Source organism: Notothenia rossii (assembly GCF_949606895.1).
Source record: "Notothenia rossii genome assembly, chromosome: 6".
In the NCBI taxonomy this organism is placed as follows: Eukaryota; Metazoa; Chordata; class Actinopteri; order Perciformes; family Nototheniidae; genus Notothenia; species Notothenia rossii.
The window spans coordinates 83,089,847-83,107,531 of NC_136909.1; the positions used below are offsets into that span (position 1 = coordinate 83,089,847).

At 41.2% G+C, this 17,685-nt stretch overlaps 2 protein-coding genes across 2 annotated transcripts in view; both read left to right on the forward strand.

Moving 5' to 3' along the window:
- Positions 1-17: 17 nt before the first annotated feature.
- On the forward strand, positions 18-8,851 carry LOC307044664 (protein NLRC3-like). The gene is made up of 8 exons (XM_079689975.1): positions 18-809; positions 952-2,743; positions 2,831-3,004; positions 3,433-3,606; positions 3,789-3,904; positions 4,042-4,070; positions 6,266-6,458; positions 6,557-8,851. Exons 1-8 carry the CDS (start codon positions 773-775, stop codon positions 7,171-7,173), a joined length of 3,132 nt encoding a protein of 1,043 aa, XP_079546101.1. The 5' UTR covers positions 18-772; the 3' UTR covers positions 7,174-8,851.
- Positions 8,852-11,325: 2,474 nt separating this feature from the next.
- Positions 11,326-17,685, forward strand: part of LOC307042836 (multimerin-2-like) — a 30,572-nt gene continuing 24,212 nt past the window's right edge. Inside the window, 1 exon segment of the mRNA XM_079686998.1 lies at positions 11,326-12,306. Within this exon segment, the coding sequence (XP_079543124.1) occupies positions 12,065-12,306 (242 nt within the window). The 5' untranslated portion in view covers positions 11,326-12,064.

Here is a 17,685-nt window from a genome sequence, read left to right on the forward strand (position 1 = left end):
GTTATAGTCAGCATCTCTCTTCCTCAAAGCAGCATGTCGAGTAGATGCCAAAAGTCCCAATTTTGGTCTCATCTGACCACATCACCTTCTCCCAAGCCTTTTTTTTGAATGATTCAGATGTGTATTGTCAAGTTTCAGTTTCTTGAGCAGGGGACCTTGCAGGCGCTGCAGGGTTTGATCCATTATGGTGTGTTACCAATAGTTTTCTTGGTGACTGTGCTCCCAGCTGGCTTGAGATCATTAACAAGTTCCTCCTGCGTAGTTCCTGGCTGATACCTCACCTTTCTCATGATCATCAATACCCCACAGGTCGAGATCTTGTGTGGAGCCCCAGACCAAGGGCTTTGTCTTTCTTCTATTTCCGAATAATCGCACCAACAGTTGTCTCATTCTCACCAAGCTGCTTTCTGATGGTCTTGTAGCCAATCCCAGCCTTGTGCAGGTCTACAATCGTGTCCCTGAGGTCCTTAGAAGAGCTCTTTAGTATTGCCCATGGTGGAGAGGTTGGAAACTGATTGATTTATTGATTCTGTGGACAGGTGTCTTTTGGTTTAATTTTGTCGTTGATATTCTGTACCAGCTGCTGGAGGAGAACATCGTCACTTTTGTGAAGAACGAGCTTAAGAAAATCCAGAAGGCTCTGTGTTCAGATACCCCCGAAAGCTTAGAGAGTCAGAGTGAGTATGAGGAGTTGTTGGATGGTGAGGACGAAGAGCAGAGGAGGAGCAGCAGAGAGGCATTTCTGACGATCACACTGCACTTCCTGAGGAGAATGAAGCAGGAGGAGCTGGCTGAGTGTCTGCAGAGAAGTGAGAGTATTTCTGTTAAGATTTGATATGCTGGATGTATGATGTTTATGAAATGACTCAAAAGATGTACCAAAATATATCCAGATACTCATCCTTTGAGGAAATGTAATATTTTCTTTTGCTTTGTTTTGTATTCACTAAGGAATTATTGTTCAAGTCTGTCAGCGTGAACTTAAATCCAACCTGCAGAAGAAGTTCCAGTGTGTGTTTGAGGGCATTGCTAAAGCAGGAAACCCAACCCTTCTGAATCAGATCTACACAGAGCTCTACATCACAGAGGGGGGGACTGCAGAGGTCAATGATGAACATGAGGTCAGACAGATTGAAAAAGCATCCAGGAAACCAAACAGACCAGAAAAAACAATCAGACAAGAAGACATCTTTAAACCCTCACCTGGAAGAGATGCACCGATCAGAACAGTGATGACAAAGGGCGTGGCTGGCATTGGGAAAACAGTCTTGACACAGAAGTTCACTCTGGACTGGGCTGAAGGCAAAGCCAACCAGAACATACAGTTCACATTTCCATTCACTTTCAAAGAGCTGAATGTGCTGAAAGACAAGAGGTATAGCTTGGTGGAACTCGTTCATCACTTCTTCACTGAAACCAGAGACGCAGAAATCTGCAGGTTTGATCTGTTCCCGGTTGTGTTCATCTTTGACGGTCTGGACGAGTGTCGACTTCCTCTGGACTTCCACAACAATGAGATCCTGACTGATGTCACAGAGTCCACTTCAGTGGATGTGCTGCTGACGAACCTCATCAGGGGGAAGCTGCTTCCCTCTGCTCGTCTCTGGATAACCACACGACCTGCAGCAGCCAATCAGATCCCTCCTGAGTGTGTGGACATGATGACAGAGGTCCGAGGGTTCACCGACCCACAGAAGGAGGAGTACTTCACGAAGAGATTCAGAGATCAGGAGCAGGCAGCAACAATCATCTCCCACATTAAGACCTCACGAAGCCTCCACATCATGTGCCACATCCCAGTCTTCTGCTGGATCTCTGCTTCAGTTCTCGAGGACATGTTGAAAACCAAAGAGGCAGGAGAGCTGCCCAAGACCCTGACTGAGATGTACATCCACTTCCTGGTGGTTCAGGCCAAAGTAAAGAACATCAAGTATGATGGAGGAGCTGAGACAGAACCACACTGGAGTCGAAAGAGCAGGAAAATGATCGAGTCTCTGGGAAAGCTGGCTTTTGAGCAGCTGCAGGAAGGCAACCTGATCTTCTATGAATCTGACCTGACAGACTGTGGCATTGATATCAAAGCAGCCTCAGTGTACTCAGGAGTGTTCACGCAGGTCTTTAAAGAGGAGAGAGGACTGTACCAGGACCAGATGTTCTGCTTCGTCCATCTGAGCGTTCAAGAGTTTCTGGCTGCTCTTCATGTCCATCTGACCTTCATCAACTCTGGTGTCAACCTAATGGCAGAAGATCAAACAACCTCCCAAAAGTCTGACATAAAACCTAAACTAGCACACCTTTACCAGAGTGCTGTGGAAAAGGCCGTACAGAGTCCGAATGGACGCCTGGACTTGTTCCTCCGGTTCCTCCTGGGTCTTTCATTGCAGACCAATCAGACCCTCCTACGAGGTCTGATGAAACAGACAGAAATCTTAGAGACCAATCAGGAAACAGTCCAGTACATTAAGAAGAAGATGAATGAGGATCTGTCTCCAGAGAGAAGCATTAATCTCTTCCACTGTCTAAATGAACTGAATGACCGTTCTCTAGTGGAGCAGATCCAACAGTCCTTGAGTTCAGCAAGTCTCTCCAGAGCTAAACTCTCCCAAGCTCAGTGGTCAGCTCTGGTCTTCATCTTACTGTCATCAGACAAAGATCTGGACGTGTTTGACCTGCAGAAATACTCTGCTTCAGAGGAAGCTCTTCTGAGGCTGCTGCCAGTGGTCAAAGCCTCCAACAAAGCTCTGTAGGTATAGAAGGTGTTGAATTCATATATCTAGAATTAAATACTTTGCATTTCTTTTTGAACATATTGCTTGTTTCTCTTAATCAGACTGAGTGGCTGTGACCTCTCCATGAGAAGCTGGGAAGCTCTGTCCTCAGTTCTCAGCTCACAGTCCTCCACTCTGAGAGACCTGGACCTGAGTAACAACGACCTGCGGGATTCAGGAGTTAAGTTTCTGTCTGCTGGGCTAGAGAGTCCAAACTGTGCTCTGGAAACTCTCAGGTTAGGGTTCATCATCATTTTAAACTGATTGTCTTTTGGATAATAATCTATTTAGATTAATTCACGAGTTCCTAGATTTCTTACTCAAATTACTTTTGAACCAGATGTGTTTTATCAGGTTTTAGATCCGGTGAATTACATATTTTACAATAATTGTTGTTCTCTTCTTGTTCTCTTCTCTTGGCTTGATTCGACTTTATTTATAAACTTTGTTCACCTTACATTTTTGCCATATTTTTTTTCATTGGATTTAAATCCTACAATTATGCAAAATGATTGTGGTCAGTTCAAATAATCAGATCATGCAATAATTGCAACAGACTTAGGGTCATCTTGTTTTCTCTCATATTTATATTTGTGTTGCTTGGTACAATACATTATTAAAAGGATAAATGCAGAGTTGTTCTTGTTGATTGTTGCCCCTTTAGACTAAATTCGTGTGACCTCTCCATGAGAAGCTGTGAAGCTCTGTCCTCAGTTCTCAGCTCACAGTCCTCCAGTCTGAGAGAGCTGGACCTGAGTAATAACGACCTGCAGGATTCAGGAGTTGAATGGCTTTCTGCTGGACTGGAGAGTCCAAACTGTGCTCTGGAAACTCTCAGGTCAGACTTCATCAACATGTTTGATCTTACCACTTGAAGAAAGTGTCCAGTAATATTGTCAGATTGTAAATGGACATTCCTGATAATTGGTTGTTATTAAAAAAAGAAAACTACTAATATCAATGTAACCCCAGAGGAGCTGACAGAAATGCAGTAATGCAGTGTATATTGTTTGTTTGCAGGTTGTCAGGTTGTATGGTCACAGAGGAAGGCTGTACTTTTCTGGCCTCAGCTCTGAGCTCCAACCCTTCCCATCTGAGAGAGCTGGACCTGAGTTACAATCATCTCGGAGACTCAAGCTGCTGACTGCTGGATTGGATGATCCACACTGGAGACTGGACAATCTCAGGTATATACAGTATATATATATAGTATATATATACTATATATATATACAACGATCAGCCATAACATTATGACCACTTGCCTAATCAGGAAGGTCCCCCTTTTACAGCCCTGAGCAGGTATACTTGGTCTGCAACAATGCTTAGATAGGTGGCACATTTCAAAGTAACGTCCACATGAATGACAAGACCCAAGGTTTCCCAGCAAAATATTGCCCAAAGCATCACACAGCCTCCGCCAGCTTGCCTTCTTCCCATAGTGCGTCCTGGTGTCTTCTCCAGGTAAGCGATGCACACTCACCTGGCCATCCACATGATGTAGAAGGAATGTGATTCATCAGACCAGTCCACCTTCTTCCATGTGGTCCAGTTCTGATGCTCACATACCCATTGTAGCCGCTTTCGGCAGTGGACAGGGGTCAGCATGGGTACCGTGACCGGTCTGCGGCTATGCATCCTCATACGTAACAAACTGCGTACAGTAGCTCTTCTGTTGGATCGGGCCACACAGGCCAGCCTTCGCTCCCATCGCGCATCAATGAGCCTTGAGCGCCCTTGACCCTGTTGCCGGTTCACTAGTTTTCCTTCCTTGTACCTCTTTTGGTAGGTACTGACCACTGCAGACCGGGAACACACCACAAGAGCTGCAGTTTTGAAGATGCTCTTACCCAGTCATCGAGCGTTCACAATTTGGCCCTTGTCAAAGTCGCTCACAATCCTTACGCTTGCTCATTTTTCCTGTTTCCAACACATCAACTTTGAGGACAAAGTATTAACTTGCTGTCCAACATATCCCACCTACTGACAGGAACAAGATAATCAATAATTCACTTGACAGTGGTCATAATGTTATGCCTGATCGGTGTATTTACACGTGGAATGTATTTAAAATATGTATACATATACAGGGCTCGACAGTAATGGTTGCCAGGTTGCCATTGGCAACCATTCAGAAAAAATGTCAAAAACTTCTTGGACTTTTTAACATGAAGAAATAAGGACAGCAAACAGCTAAATGTGCACCCCAAAATGGATAAATGTTAATTATTTGTTGTATTAAGAGTGATATTTAATTATTGTTGTGACCAGTCGGAACCTGATACGTGGGGTATGTAATTTTGGAGAAACCAGCTGGAGTGTGCTAGAATTTGAAAGTACACAACCGGAAAAAATCTGCCTCTTCCTTCCGACTTCCTTACAAAGCCCCTCCTCCAACACACACGAGCGCGCACATGACCAATGAGGGCACGAGATAAGTTTGTGCACAGATGGAAGGCTGACAGGTAGGTAGGCCATCCAATCATTTTAGCCGGGCCAGTCGTGATTGGTCGTGCTTTCTACAGTACCACGGTTTCCACAGATGACATTTTTGTATGTATTTATTGTCAAAGCATTTCATGTATTCATTGCTATCGGGATGTTAAGAGCATTCCATGGAATATAACAAAAAGTGTTTCTGAAATAATTTACATACCCCACCTTTAAGTTGCACGTGCATTGGTGTGATTACGGAGCCAGAAAGTGATTCACGTTTACTCGCGTGCACGGTGCGCCGTGTGTTTGTTTTACAAAAAATGGTGAAGCAAATTAAGTTGTTTGACTGTGGGGTAAAAAGTTCGGCCAACCCGTCAACTTCTCAAACGAATGATCAAAGTGATTCCACTGATAAAGTCCAAAAACAACCCGAACGAAAAGCAAAGAGGAAATGTGTAAAGTCTTGGGAGGCGAAATATATATGTACATGCTTCGTTGTGCATTCACTTCCGGTAAAAGTTCCTTCAAAATAAGAGTCCGGATCTTATTACTACCAAAATAAAAGTGCAAAACAAAACTTTACCATAAAAATATAATCACTTCTATAAAAAGCATATTTTTAAATATAGTTAGACATATTAAAAGTAATTTACAGCATTAATAATTCATATATAATTCTTAACTGTGAATGGTTTTCATTTATTTAACTATTAATTAGAAATGTATTAGTCTGGCCAATGACAGAACCACAATCAAGACTTCAAAGCTGAAGGGCCAGTGGATCTATGGTGGGGGTCATCACAAAGGTCAAGAAAACCCACATTTGAAAGGGAGAAAACGGATGACGAAACTAGTGACTTGCTCAATTCATTTTTGAGGGATCTGTGAAGAACGTGACAGCAGCTGCACTACTGGTATTTAGTATACCAGCAATTGAGGGTGGACACGTTTCCTACCACTTAAGTTTCAAATAATTTTGTTAATTACAATTGTAAAGCATTTGAACATTCTTTTGTGTCACATTTTCATTATTAAGTTGACGTATAACTGTATAGTATCTTAATTATTTAAAATATAAGGTGACTAAAAATGGCAACCGTATTTTCAGTTTTGGCAACCAAAAGCTGATGCCTGGTTGCCAGCCTGGCAAACACTTTAAAAAGTTAGCGTTGAGCCCTGATAGGTACCCTCCTCCTCATCCTTTTAGGGTCGAGCCTGGTGGGGTCCGATGGTTGAGACAAGGTCTGAGGAAGTGTAAGTTTGTTTTTGTTTTATTTATCAAAAGAAAGCAGCAACCATCTTCAAACTGAGGCTAATAAGTGCTGCTGTGGTTTTTCTGTTTCTCTCTTCAGATTCCTGTGACCTCACAATCGACACAAACACAGCAAACAGAAACCTCAAACTGTGTGAGAGCAACAGGAAGGTGATACATGTAGAAAAGGAGGAGCCATATCCTGATCATCCAGACAGATTTGATTTCTGGCCTCAGCTGATGTGTGAAAATGCTCTGACCGGTCGCTGTTACTGGGAGGTCGATTGGACATTAGGGGCTTATATATCTCTGAGTTACAGAGGGATGTGCAGGAGAGGAGACAGGGAAAACTGCAGGTTTGGGGAGAACGATCAGTCCTGGAGTCTGGACTGCATTGACGGTCATCCTTACTCCGTCTGTCACAATAAGACTGAAATGCTCTCCTCCTCTCCTTTCTACTACTCCTTCACAAGCGTTGTTTACTCTTGCCCCACCTCATCCCACTCCTCCTCCTCACCCTCATTGATCCCTGACAGATTGGCAGTGTATTTGGATTATCCTGCTGGCTCACTGTCCTTCTACAGCGTCTCCTCTGACACCCTGACCCACATTCACACCTTCAGAACCACATTCACTGAACCTCTTTATCCTGGGTTCACAGTTTGGTCTAGTTCCTCGGTGTCTCTCTGTTCTCTGCAGGATGGAGAGACCATGTAGTGTCTTTTCGCAGGAAAGAGAGGGCCTTAGTGAAGTAGTTTATCTTTAGCGGCTTCATGATAGCTTGTCCAGATGGGTAAGGGCAGTGTGCAGGGAATCAGTTCTGGTGTCACCACTTGATCGCTACACAAACTGAAGAGTATCCTTGGTGGGAATGGAGGAGCAGATTAAAGCAAGGGTTAAAGCGCTCATCACAATTTTCTCTGGTGGTTGTGATTCTGGCACAAAAGTGGACTTTTTGAAAGACGCTCTCCTGAACTCCATGATCCTAGTAGCCATTCCTGAGTCAATGTGTCACTTTAGTGAGTCACAGAAGGTTTGATCCATCCACAGTTTCTAATTGATGAAGTTCTTCAGTCATCCACCTGTTTGCTTATGAACCTTATAAAAACATTAGAGTGTACAAGTCCAAGTCTACTTCAGTCTTCTTTCAGTCAACTAGGCCTCATGTTTGTTTATATTTTGTAATGAGGAAAATGCCAGCCACATCTAATTTCCCAAAATGGGGGTTGGGAAATTGCCATGTAGCCATTCTTATCAAGGAATTATCAGTCCCTTTTAGTTGGACTAGGGTAAGGTATTACTATCAAACCATGATGAGCCTATTTGCTTAAAACTCCTGTAGTTTGGGCCATGGGTTGTTGATGGAATACCAGCAGCTGTTAAAAGATCACCAGGGTAAATTAACGGGGTAGATAGAAGAGTCGACATTTGATCATCAGTTATTCCAGGTTGGGCAAGCAGGAGCTAGCAGGAGTTGTTACGTCCAGCTGCTGTTAATAACAAAGCAACCCTAACCCTAACCCTAACCCTGCTCCACCACCCTTTAATTCATTGGATTCCTGAATTGTACATTGATGATTCAAAGTAATCGATTTAAAGTCCTAGAGTTCTTCTGTAATGTAAAATTTAGATTAGAGCTGTATTTTTACCTTTACACAGTAGCTAATGAATAATAATAATGCATTTTATTGATATAGGTTTCAAGGTTGCCGAATGGAGACATAAGAGACAACACAATAAATATAGTCATGATATCTTTAGTATTATTTTTAGACAGCTGTATGGTGTGCCCAGGTCCTTTTGAGCATCTTCTCTAATGTCTCTCTCTTTTTGTGGGGTCGCTGCTTCCTTTGTTTTGGCCCTCTTTGCTTGCCATGGGCAGACTCGGATCATTTATACAGTGAGTTTCTTTAGTCTGATGTGTATACATGTCAGGTGATCGTAAGGAGATGGTCCGTTTGTGTGTCTGAAGTTAACTAATATGTTTAACTGTGACACACCTTTGTATAGCAGTACAGTTATTCCACTACTTCACTTTTTTAAAATATTTTTCTTTTTGTATTTACTTTTTAATATTTACTTGCACTATATTTTTCTGTTTTTCTGTATTATTGTGTTGCACTGTTTGAGAAGCCTGTGACCTAAGATATTCATCGACATTACTCTGTAGCTATGTTCGTATGACAACTAAAGAACCTTGTTAGATGTTAACATGTTGTAAATCACATGAAGAAATTGATAAATGTGATTCCGTTTTTTTATTAAAGATACAACTCATCATATTATTACGTTATAAGAGATCAATGTTGATGAAAATTACTTCTCTGTTTTTATACACCAATACAGCAAACATGTAAAATAAACTATAAAAAATAAAGACTATTAAGTGATGCAATATTTTTCAATGAAAGTCTATGTCTGTCTGCAAATCACATATCATTCACAAAACATTTATGAAACTTTTATGTATTCGTCAGCAACATAATCTATACAAATGAACAGCTTTTATGATTTAGATTGAGTACAAAAAGCTTACGTTAGGATATAAAATAACTGCATCACTGTCACATGACAGCACCTCACTGCTGCTAAGCTAAAGGTGGCTAAGGTTTGTGTGATGACGTAAGGTATTCTCATTTAGACAAACATTTTATGACAGGTAAAAGCTTGTTTTTCAGCTTGTGCCACATTTTGTAACCAGAATCCCATTAAAAAAGCCACATCGAATCAAGACAAGGAAATCAAAAGTGCTTGAAAGCTGACTCATTTCCAGTAGTGTCTTTGACATTGCTGTCTTTCTACACTCTCTCTTTCTCTTTCACACATTTCTACCTCCCCCTCCTCCGCCACCTCCTCATAGCTTTAAAACAATCCTCGGAAATGACCACCACCCAACCCCCCCTCTCCCTGTGGAAAAGTCTCGGCTCTCTCAGCCTGAACAGGAACTGCCAGCCTCCCTCGTCGCTACGCTCTCCTTCAGCTCACTTAAAGTTACTTTAATCCACTCAAATGTTGTGATTATTCAAATGAAAACAACGAGGGATGGAATAGAAATGTCCGAGTGAGACATCTCGCCAGGACTGAGACACCTGTTACCAATAAGCTTCAAGCGGGTTTCCACATTTATTTAACATTCAAAGACTTTATTGTTATATGTAGCCTACAATAGATACAGTGTGTCTTTGGCAAAGCAGTCCAAAACTCATCCAACAAGGCAACATGTAGTGATGGGAATTACGGCCCTTTGAAGGGAGCCGGATCTTATGGCTCCGGTCCTTTCCGAGAGCCTTTCAAAAGAGCCGGGTTTTTTAAAGTGGTGGTGGAAATTATTTGTTGACCCTGCTTTAAATGATATTTTGGCATTACCAATGTTGCACTCCGCTTTATCATTGCCTATGTGTTTGTTGAAGTGCATCCAAATGCTTCTGCGTTTTCGTGTTAGGCAAATTTTTACACCCGAAAAACACATCGTCTGCCATGTAGGCTACCACCAAGTACGACTCGGTTCCCTTCATTCGTACCAAAGAGCCGTTCAAAATAATCGGATCGCTCGTGAACGTAACATCACTAGCAGCATACAATATATCTAACAACAAAATAAAGAATACATAAAACAAAAGACCCTAATGGAGCAAACAAGTTGTAGGAATAAGAAAATATATGAAATAGAACAACATAGACAGAATGTGAAATGAAATACTCTAAAGTACAATAAATACTGTATAATTAGATCATGTATAAATATGGAAGTGACAGGTGTACAGATGAATGGATGTGAGTTTGACTGTCTTCCGACCTTTGGAATAAAAATGTCCCTGATTATTTGTGTTTGTCATTAAAATGTCAAGAATGAATGAACTCCAAGCCCTAAAGGTAATCCAGTTTCGAACAACTATTTTGAAACGAATTAACTTGGCAAGTTCATTAAGAATAAGCTCGTACAGGGGCGTCCAAACTTGGCAAGAACTGACACCCAATGGTGAGCCATGGAGCCAAAAACAAAATGTTATGATTAAGATGCAAAATTATTATAAGATCCCAAATTACATGTTAGACGTTTTTATCCAAAGCGACTTACATACTCAATGCTGTGGGCAATCCCCACAGGAGCCATTTGGGGTGAAGTGTCTCAGGGACACAACGACATGCTGACTGCAGTGGGGTTTGAACCTGTGACCCGCTGATCCGAACACCAACGCACTAGCCCACTGCGCCACAGCCTCCCAAGTCCCAAGTTCCCTTAATCCAAACGCATTGGTATCTATGAACTCTGAACTCGTCATTGTTCAATATCTAAAATTATGAACAACATTTGGTAACACACACACACACACATACACACACACACACACACACACACACACACACACACACACACACACACACACACACACCTCCTGGATGTCCTCTGTTCTTATCACTTCCACAGAAACAGGATGAAGACAGACGGCGAGAGAAGTGAAACCTGTGTCACCTCATTTGTACTAAAATATTTTAATATCGGTTTTTTTTTTATTCAGATGAATAATACACAATGTAAATCAACGACTAAATGATGCGTTCTTACAGATCAAATCTAACCAGTAGTATAAATAAAGTAATTACAATAATATCCTTCTTTTCAAGACGCAACATTAAAGTAAGCAACAACAAGCAAGCAACAGTTACAAGCTACGCTAGCCGCAAGCTAGTCTGCACAAGCTACGCTACAAGCTACGCTGAAAGCTGTAAGTAAGCCACGGAACACCAAGAGAAAACATCATGCCTGGAGATAAAAACATTAAAGTGATGAACATATTAATTATATAACAATATAATAGAGTACTTTTCCTTTTGCTACTTCAATAATATGTCTCTGCTAATATTTTTGTACTTTAATAAGTGACAGGTTTTTACACCCTTTATGGAGCAAGATGGAGGACATGTATGTGTGTATGGCTTTTGACATATCTTTTGATTCGTGGAGTGATGCAAAGAGAATCTTCTTTATAAAAACCTTTGACTAAATGAAAATGAAACAAGAACTTTTAACCTGGCTATTTTAATGTGAGTAATAAACTTGGGAAGTTTCATTTCACAGGGAATGGATCAAAAGTCACACTTTGGCTGATACAGTTTCACTCGCCCCAGCAGAAGTTAAATAAAGTGCTCTTAAAGGACTAGATTAACACTATCTGGCTATCTCTGAAAATATCTCTTCCTGTTTGCCCTTTGGGAAAAAACCTTTGACTAAATGAAAATGAAACAAGAATTTTTAACCTGGCTTTATCCAATTTTCACATTTCTGTTCTGTTATGTAAATTAGCACATATTCAACAAGAGAAGGTCTTCATTTGCATTTTAAACCTAACTGTTCAACACTTGTCATATCAAATGTGGGTAATACACTTGGGAAGTTTCATTACACAGGGTAGGCTATGGATCAAAAGTCACACTTTGGGGTTGTGTTATTACAAATACAAAGTAGTCAGAAAAGAAGTCTGTAGAGAGAGAGGGGGTGGCAGAGGAAGCAGGAGGAGTGGCCTCCCCTATTCCCCCCCCCCCCCCCCCTCCTGTTTAAATGCAGCTGCTGGTGGTGCTCCCCTGCATTCGCTGATGTGGAGCCGACATGACTGCAGTGGGAGAACTGGTGCTGGTGCTGGGCTTACTGGTGAGCGCTCACTGTGAGGTGAGAGCAAGAGACCCCGAGGACGCAGGGGAGCAGGGAGGAAGAGGAGGAGGAGGAGGAGGAGGAGGAGGAGGAGGAGGAGGAGGAGGAGGAGTGTACTCTGCCTTCATAGAGAGGCTTCTCCCAGGAGTGACAGAGACCCCCCCTTTGGGAGATGGAGGCAACTACCCAGCCCGAACCGGGTGAGTCAAGACACATCCTGAATGCCAGCTGTTTTTTTGGGTGATTTTAACCCCGTTTCAGGAACATACATGCACTCAATCTCAATCTTTATTCATTTATATAACACATTTAAAACAACCTCAGTTGACCAAAGTGCTACATGATAAAAAGCACAATAACTAGAAACCTATCAAAACACATAGAAATGTAAAAATGTAATGTTCGACTAGTTTTAAAAGCCAGTGCAAAGAGGTGAGTGTTTAGCTGAGATTTAAGAAGTTCAAACTTAAGGAAGCTTTGTGATGTAGTGGAAAGAAAAAGGTGAATCACTTAATCATTTAAATTAAATATTGAACACCTTGACTAATGTGTACATGTTCTGCTTTTCTTGTGGTGTTTAAATACAGTGCGAAGTCAAATAAACCTGTAGCTGCAGGGCTCTGTGGTCAGACTTAAACATCTCATCTGCAATACATAACAGTTTAGCTAAACTTCTAGACCAGGGATGAACAACCACTGTGAAGTATTAACACGTGAAAGTCAATTTGTTTCGCCTCTATATTGATTAAAGTGAACGTCACATGAGATTATTTAAAAAGCACTTCTTGTTTCTTCATCTCAAAGTCAATGCGTTAGGGTTGGATGCCTGAAATAGTGTCTGTTTGTTCTGCTCTCAACCCATTGAGAAAGAGACATGCATATTTAACACCTGGACAAGTGTACATTTGCAGCTTTGCAGATTTAGTCTCGTATAGCCAGGTCTATCATTACACTTTTAACCACGTTTTAGCACGGGGGAAAGGTCAGGAAACATTGCATGTGTATCAGAAATGGACGATGGTTTTGAGGCCTTGAGTTGAGTTTGATCGTCACAATCTTGCGTTGCGTTCGAATTGGACATTTTGCATATAGGAAGGTTCCTAATGGAGGGAAATGACCCGTAAGTACCCAAGAGGCAGCCGTGATAAGAGTTGTTTGGATTCTCTAGATGATAAGGAAAGGAGCTTCAGTTTGAGTTGGTCACTATCTTTGTTATTGGGCATCGCCATCTTTTGCCATCTCGTATTTTGACATCTTTGTTTTCTACCCTCAACATCTTGGTTTTGAGCCGCTGCCAGTTTTCTTTTGTGCGTCACCATCTTGGTATTTGAACATCATTCTCTTGGTTTCATTCCTTCAAAATCTTACTTAAGTAAAGGTACAACAAGTCCAAAAAGTATTATGCTGAATGACCCCATCATATCAACCAAGTCACCAGAAAATATGTTTGCCATTGAACGTTTCTGCGAAGCCACACATACGTTTAATCTATTTGTTGTTTTGTCTGTCTGACTGGTTGTCTGACTGCCTTTTTTTTCGTTATGTTTGTTTTGCCCCTGTTCTTATTTGTAAAGACGCCTTGGGTCTCATGAAAGGCGCTATATAAATCCAAGCTATTATTATTAATATTGTTAATGTCAACATTTCAAAAACGTTCCATAAATCCCTCATAAAATGCTTGCAAATAGGAACAATAGAACTTTGACAACTGCAGCCGAAAATGGAAATACTCAAGTAAAGTACAAATACGACAAGCTTGTAGATGCCTTAATGAGTTAGCACCCTCCACTGCATAATCTCAATTTCGCTATAAAATCTTTAACCCTAAAACCAAGCACGAACCCTCATAGAAAAGTGAGGAATGTGCAAAATGTCCGAGTCTGATGACGAGTGTAATGCATACAGAAATACCAAGCAGGGAGCCTTTAAATGTTTTGACTGCCAGCATGCTTATAATGGGATGGTATCAGCCAGGCACACACACACTCACACACCCACACACACACACACACACACACACACACACAGACACACACACACACACACACACTCTCACACACTCTCACACACACACACACACACACACACACACACACACACACACACACACACACACACACACACACACACACACACACATACACACACACACACACACTCACACACACAGACACACACACACACACTCACACACACACACACACATACACACACACACGCACACACACACGCACGCACGCACGCACACACACACACACACACGCACACACACACACACACACACACACACACACACACACACACACACACACACTCAAACACACACAAACACACTCACACACAAACACACACACACACACACACACACACACACTCACACACACACACACACACACACGCGCACACACACACTTTTGTCTGTGTTTGGATCTGACTCTTGAGTAACAATGCTTATAAAAACGCACATATTTGATTGGCTAATGGTGGTGAGACGAAGTCATGTGACCGTGCTTTAGTTCCTATTTAACGTTAGCTTTTTACTTCAAAAATCATAAAATGGTGTCAATACGCAAAATATTTTCTGCTGAAAAATCCCATTCGCTTTTTGTTGGAGGGAACCAGGGAGATGCTAAGTTCAGCGCCGCCTCACAGAAACACGTCACCCCTGCACCAGTCTATACAAAAAAATGTAAGATATGTTTCGAAGACTAAATAAGAGGATTAAATGTCTCTTAACGCGCTCATCCAGGCCTCCGTCATCTTTCTGAAAAATACATTAAACTGCAGCACTCGTTCACAGATTGTTTGATCAAAATTATCCCTGAGGGCTTTTAACAAAACAAGCCTCCATTAGCTCAAATACCCCCCCCCCCCTCCCCCCGCCACTTAAAACAGCTGCTTTAATGACCGTCATCGTTCACAAACGCAGCTCTTTGTGCATTAATGGAGAGCATTTTAGCCCTGTTGTTTTTAGCCTCAGCGTTATCATGAGGACGGGGTCCATGCTTCAGAGGTCAGAGGTCAACAGGTAGTTAAGTGCTGATGAAGTGGAGGTGGAGAAAGTTTGTTTTTGGGCTGCGGGAAGACGAGATCTGAGCTCTCGATGGAACTCAAAGAAGCTCTGTGGTGAAGGTGTTTGTTTTAGTTGGTTTGACTTCAGTATGTTGTACTTTTAAAATGTTCCTATTATTAGATTTATTTATTTTTATAAATAATCAGAAAAACCCAACTACATGTCTCCTTGATGAATATAAAGTTGTTGTTTTTTGTGCATTGTCCCTATTCAAATTAAAGGGACACTATTGTACTAATTTTCAGGTTCATATCAGTATGTAGTGTCTCTACTTTAAAGAGTCCTCTCTTGCTGATGTTCAGGTGTATATCAGTATGTAGTGTCTCTACTTTAAAGAGTCCTCTCCTGCTGATGTTCAGGTGTATATCAGTATGTATGTCTCTACTTTAAAGAGTCCTCTCCTGCTGATGTTCAGGTGTATATCAGTATGTAGTGTCTCTACTTTAAAGAGTCCTCTCCTGCTGATGTTCAGGTGTATATCAGTATGTATGTCTCTACTTTAAAGAGTCCTCTCCTGCTGATGTTCAGGTGTATATCAGTATGTAGTGTCTCTACTTTAAAGAGTCCTCTCCTGCTGATGTTCAGGTGTATATCAGTATGTAGTGTCTCTACTTTAAAGAGTCCTCTCCTGCTGATGTTCAGGTGTATATCAGTATGTAGTGTCTCTACTTTAAAGAGTCCTCTCCTGCTGATGTTCAGGTGTATATCAGTATGTAGTGTCTCTACTTTAAAGAGTCCTCTCCTGCTGATGTTTAGGTGTATATCAGTATCTAGTGTCTCTACTTTAAAGAGTCCTCTCCTGCTGATATTCAGGTGTATATCAGTATGTAGTGTCTCTACTTTAAAGAGTCCTCTCCTGCTGATGTTCAGGTGTATATCAGTATGTAGTTACTCTACTTTAAAGAGTCCTCTCCTGCTGATGTTCAGGTGTATATCAGTATGTAGTGTCTCTACTTTAAAGAGTCCTCTCCTGCTGATGTTCAGGTGTATATCAGTATGTAGTGTCTCTACTGGGACATGTCTCCATGCTTTAATGTTCACAAAGCTCTTTATTTTTCTCATACTGCCTGTGCTGCAGCACCTCTTTTCACCCTCTGTCTGAAACCAGAGCCCACTCTCTGATTGGTTAGCTGGCCAGCTCTGTTGGGATTGGTCAATCACTTAGAGATTTTTACATAGTGATGTCACTATGCCATGGAAGGAAATAAAGAGAACAATAACAACAACTTATATTTCTCTCATTTGAAGATTCCATGTTTGTTTGTTTGCTAGGAGTCTGACTTTTTGTCTTTGTTGCTGAAGATTTGAATTTTGTTGAGACCTCCAGCCTCCGCTGCTGTTTGTTTTGCTGCTGATCTTGTAATCGAAGACCTCACTGAAACCCTTTCAAAGTAAAAGTTCATCCAACTTGAACAGAAGAAGCGCAGTGAGCAGAGGGGTTCGGATCAAAGCGAGCTGAAGCTGCAGATAACGAGACCATGAAGGCATCGTTTACTGCTCAGCCGTAATCAGGAGACACAGCTGGCAGATGAAAGGACACTCAGCAACAAAAAAAAAGTAGTTAAACTTTTTAAAGGCGGCGATGTTGGTATCAGACTGAAAATCATGCAGGTGGGATTTCATTATCATTAAACTGCATTAAGCTACGTTTAGCCCGGAGAGCTTTGGGGATTATGGGAGTTTGGGAACAGGCAAAGTAAACAAAACAAAAATATTAGAATGTTAAAAATGCTCACAAACATGGAAGACACTTGTCCAGTATAGTAGTACCATGCTGCATTAGGAGTCAATGGGTCCTTATACATGGAAGCTATTGAAAACGACCTTTTAAAAAATATATATAAAACACCTTTTTTAGTAAAATATTTTAAACATTTCTGCATAAATAGACTAAAATCGTGCCTGCACTGGACCAAAAGTGATTTTAATTATTATTATTTTTATTTAAAACGCATGTGTTTGAGTCGTAGTGAGTATCTGTTACGACTGGAGCACACAAGAACTGATAGGACGCAAATGCACAACTCCAGACAAAAGATGATTCAAAAAAAGGTTTTTACTGAGGTGATAAACAAGGTAAGCCATTCACAAGGTTCAAAAAATGATCTGGCACTGAGCACAGGGAACACACAGAATATATACACATACAAGGGACTCCACAGGTGCAAACAATAAGGGCGGGGCAGGTAATCAGGTCAGTGAACAAACTGACAAGGTAGGAGTCGAACTACCTGAAATGAGAAAGGAAATAACAAAGTAAAACAGGAAATGGCAGACACGGACTTGACAATATAAACTAACAGAGAAAGAATATGAACAAATCTGACGAGACACAACAAAGACTTGAGAGTTCATGTTTTCATATATATTTTAAGCTAATAAATGCACCCATCATTAAGTTAAATTTAAAGAATAGATTAATGTTCTTTTCTCTTTCCAAGAAAAATAAGGGCTGCAAAATATGTTACAAATAATGAACAAAATAGGGAAAACATTTGGGTTTTAT

Bases quoted from the DNA above. Each gene is read 5' to 3' on its own strand.
- LOC307044664 (XM_079689975.1), top strand. From the start codon at position 773: ATGAAGCAGGAGGAGCTGGCTGAGTGTCTGCAGAGAA. The intron at 810-951 runs GTGAGAGTATTT...GTATTCACTAAG, and splicing joins GGCTGAGTGTCTGCAGAGAA to GAATTATTGTTCAAGTCTGT. The intron at 3,607-3,788 runs GTCAGACTTCAT...GTTTGTTTGCAG, and splicing joins TGTGCTCTGGAAACTCTCAG to GTTGTCAGGTTGTATGGTCA.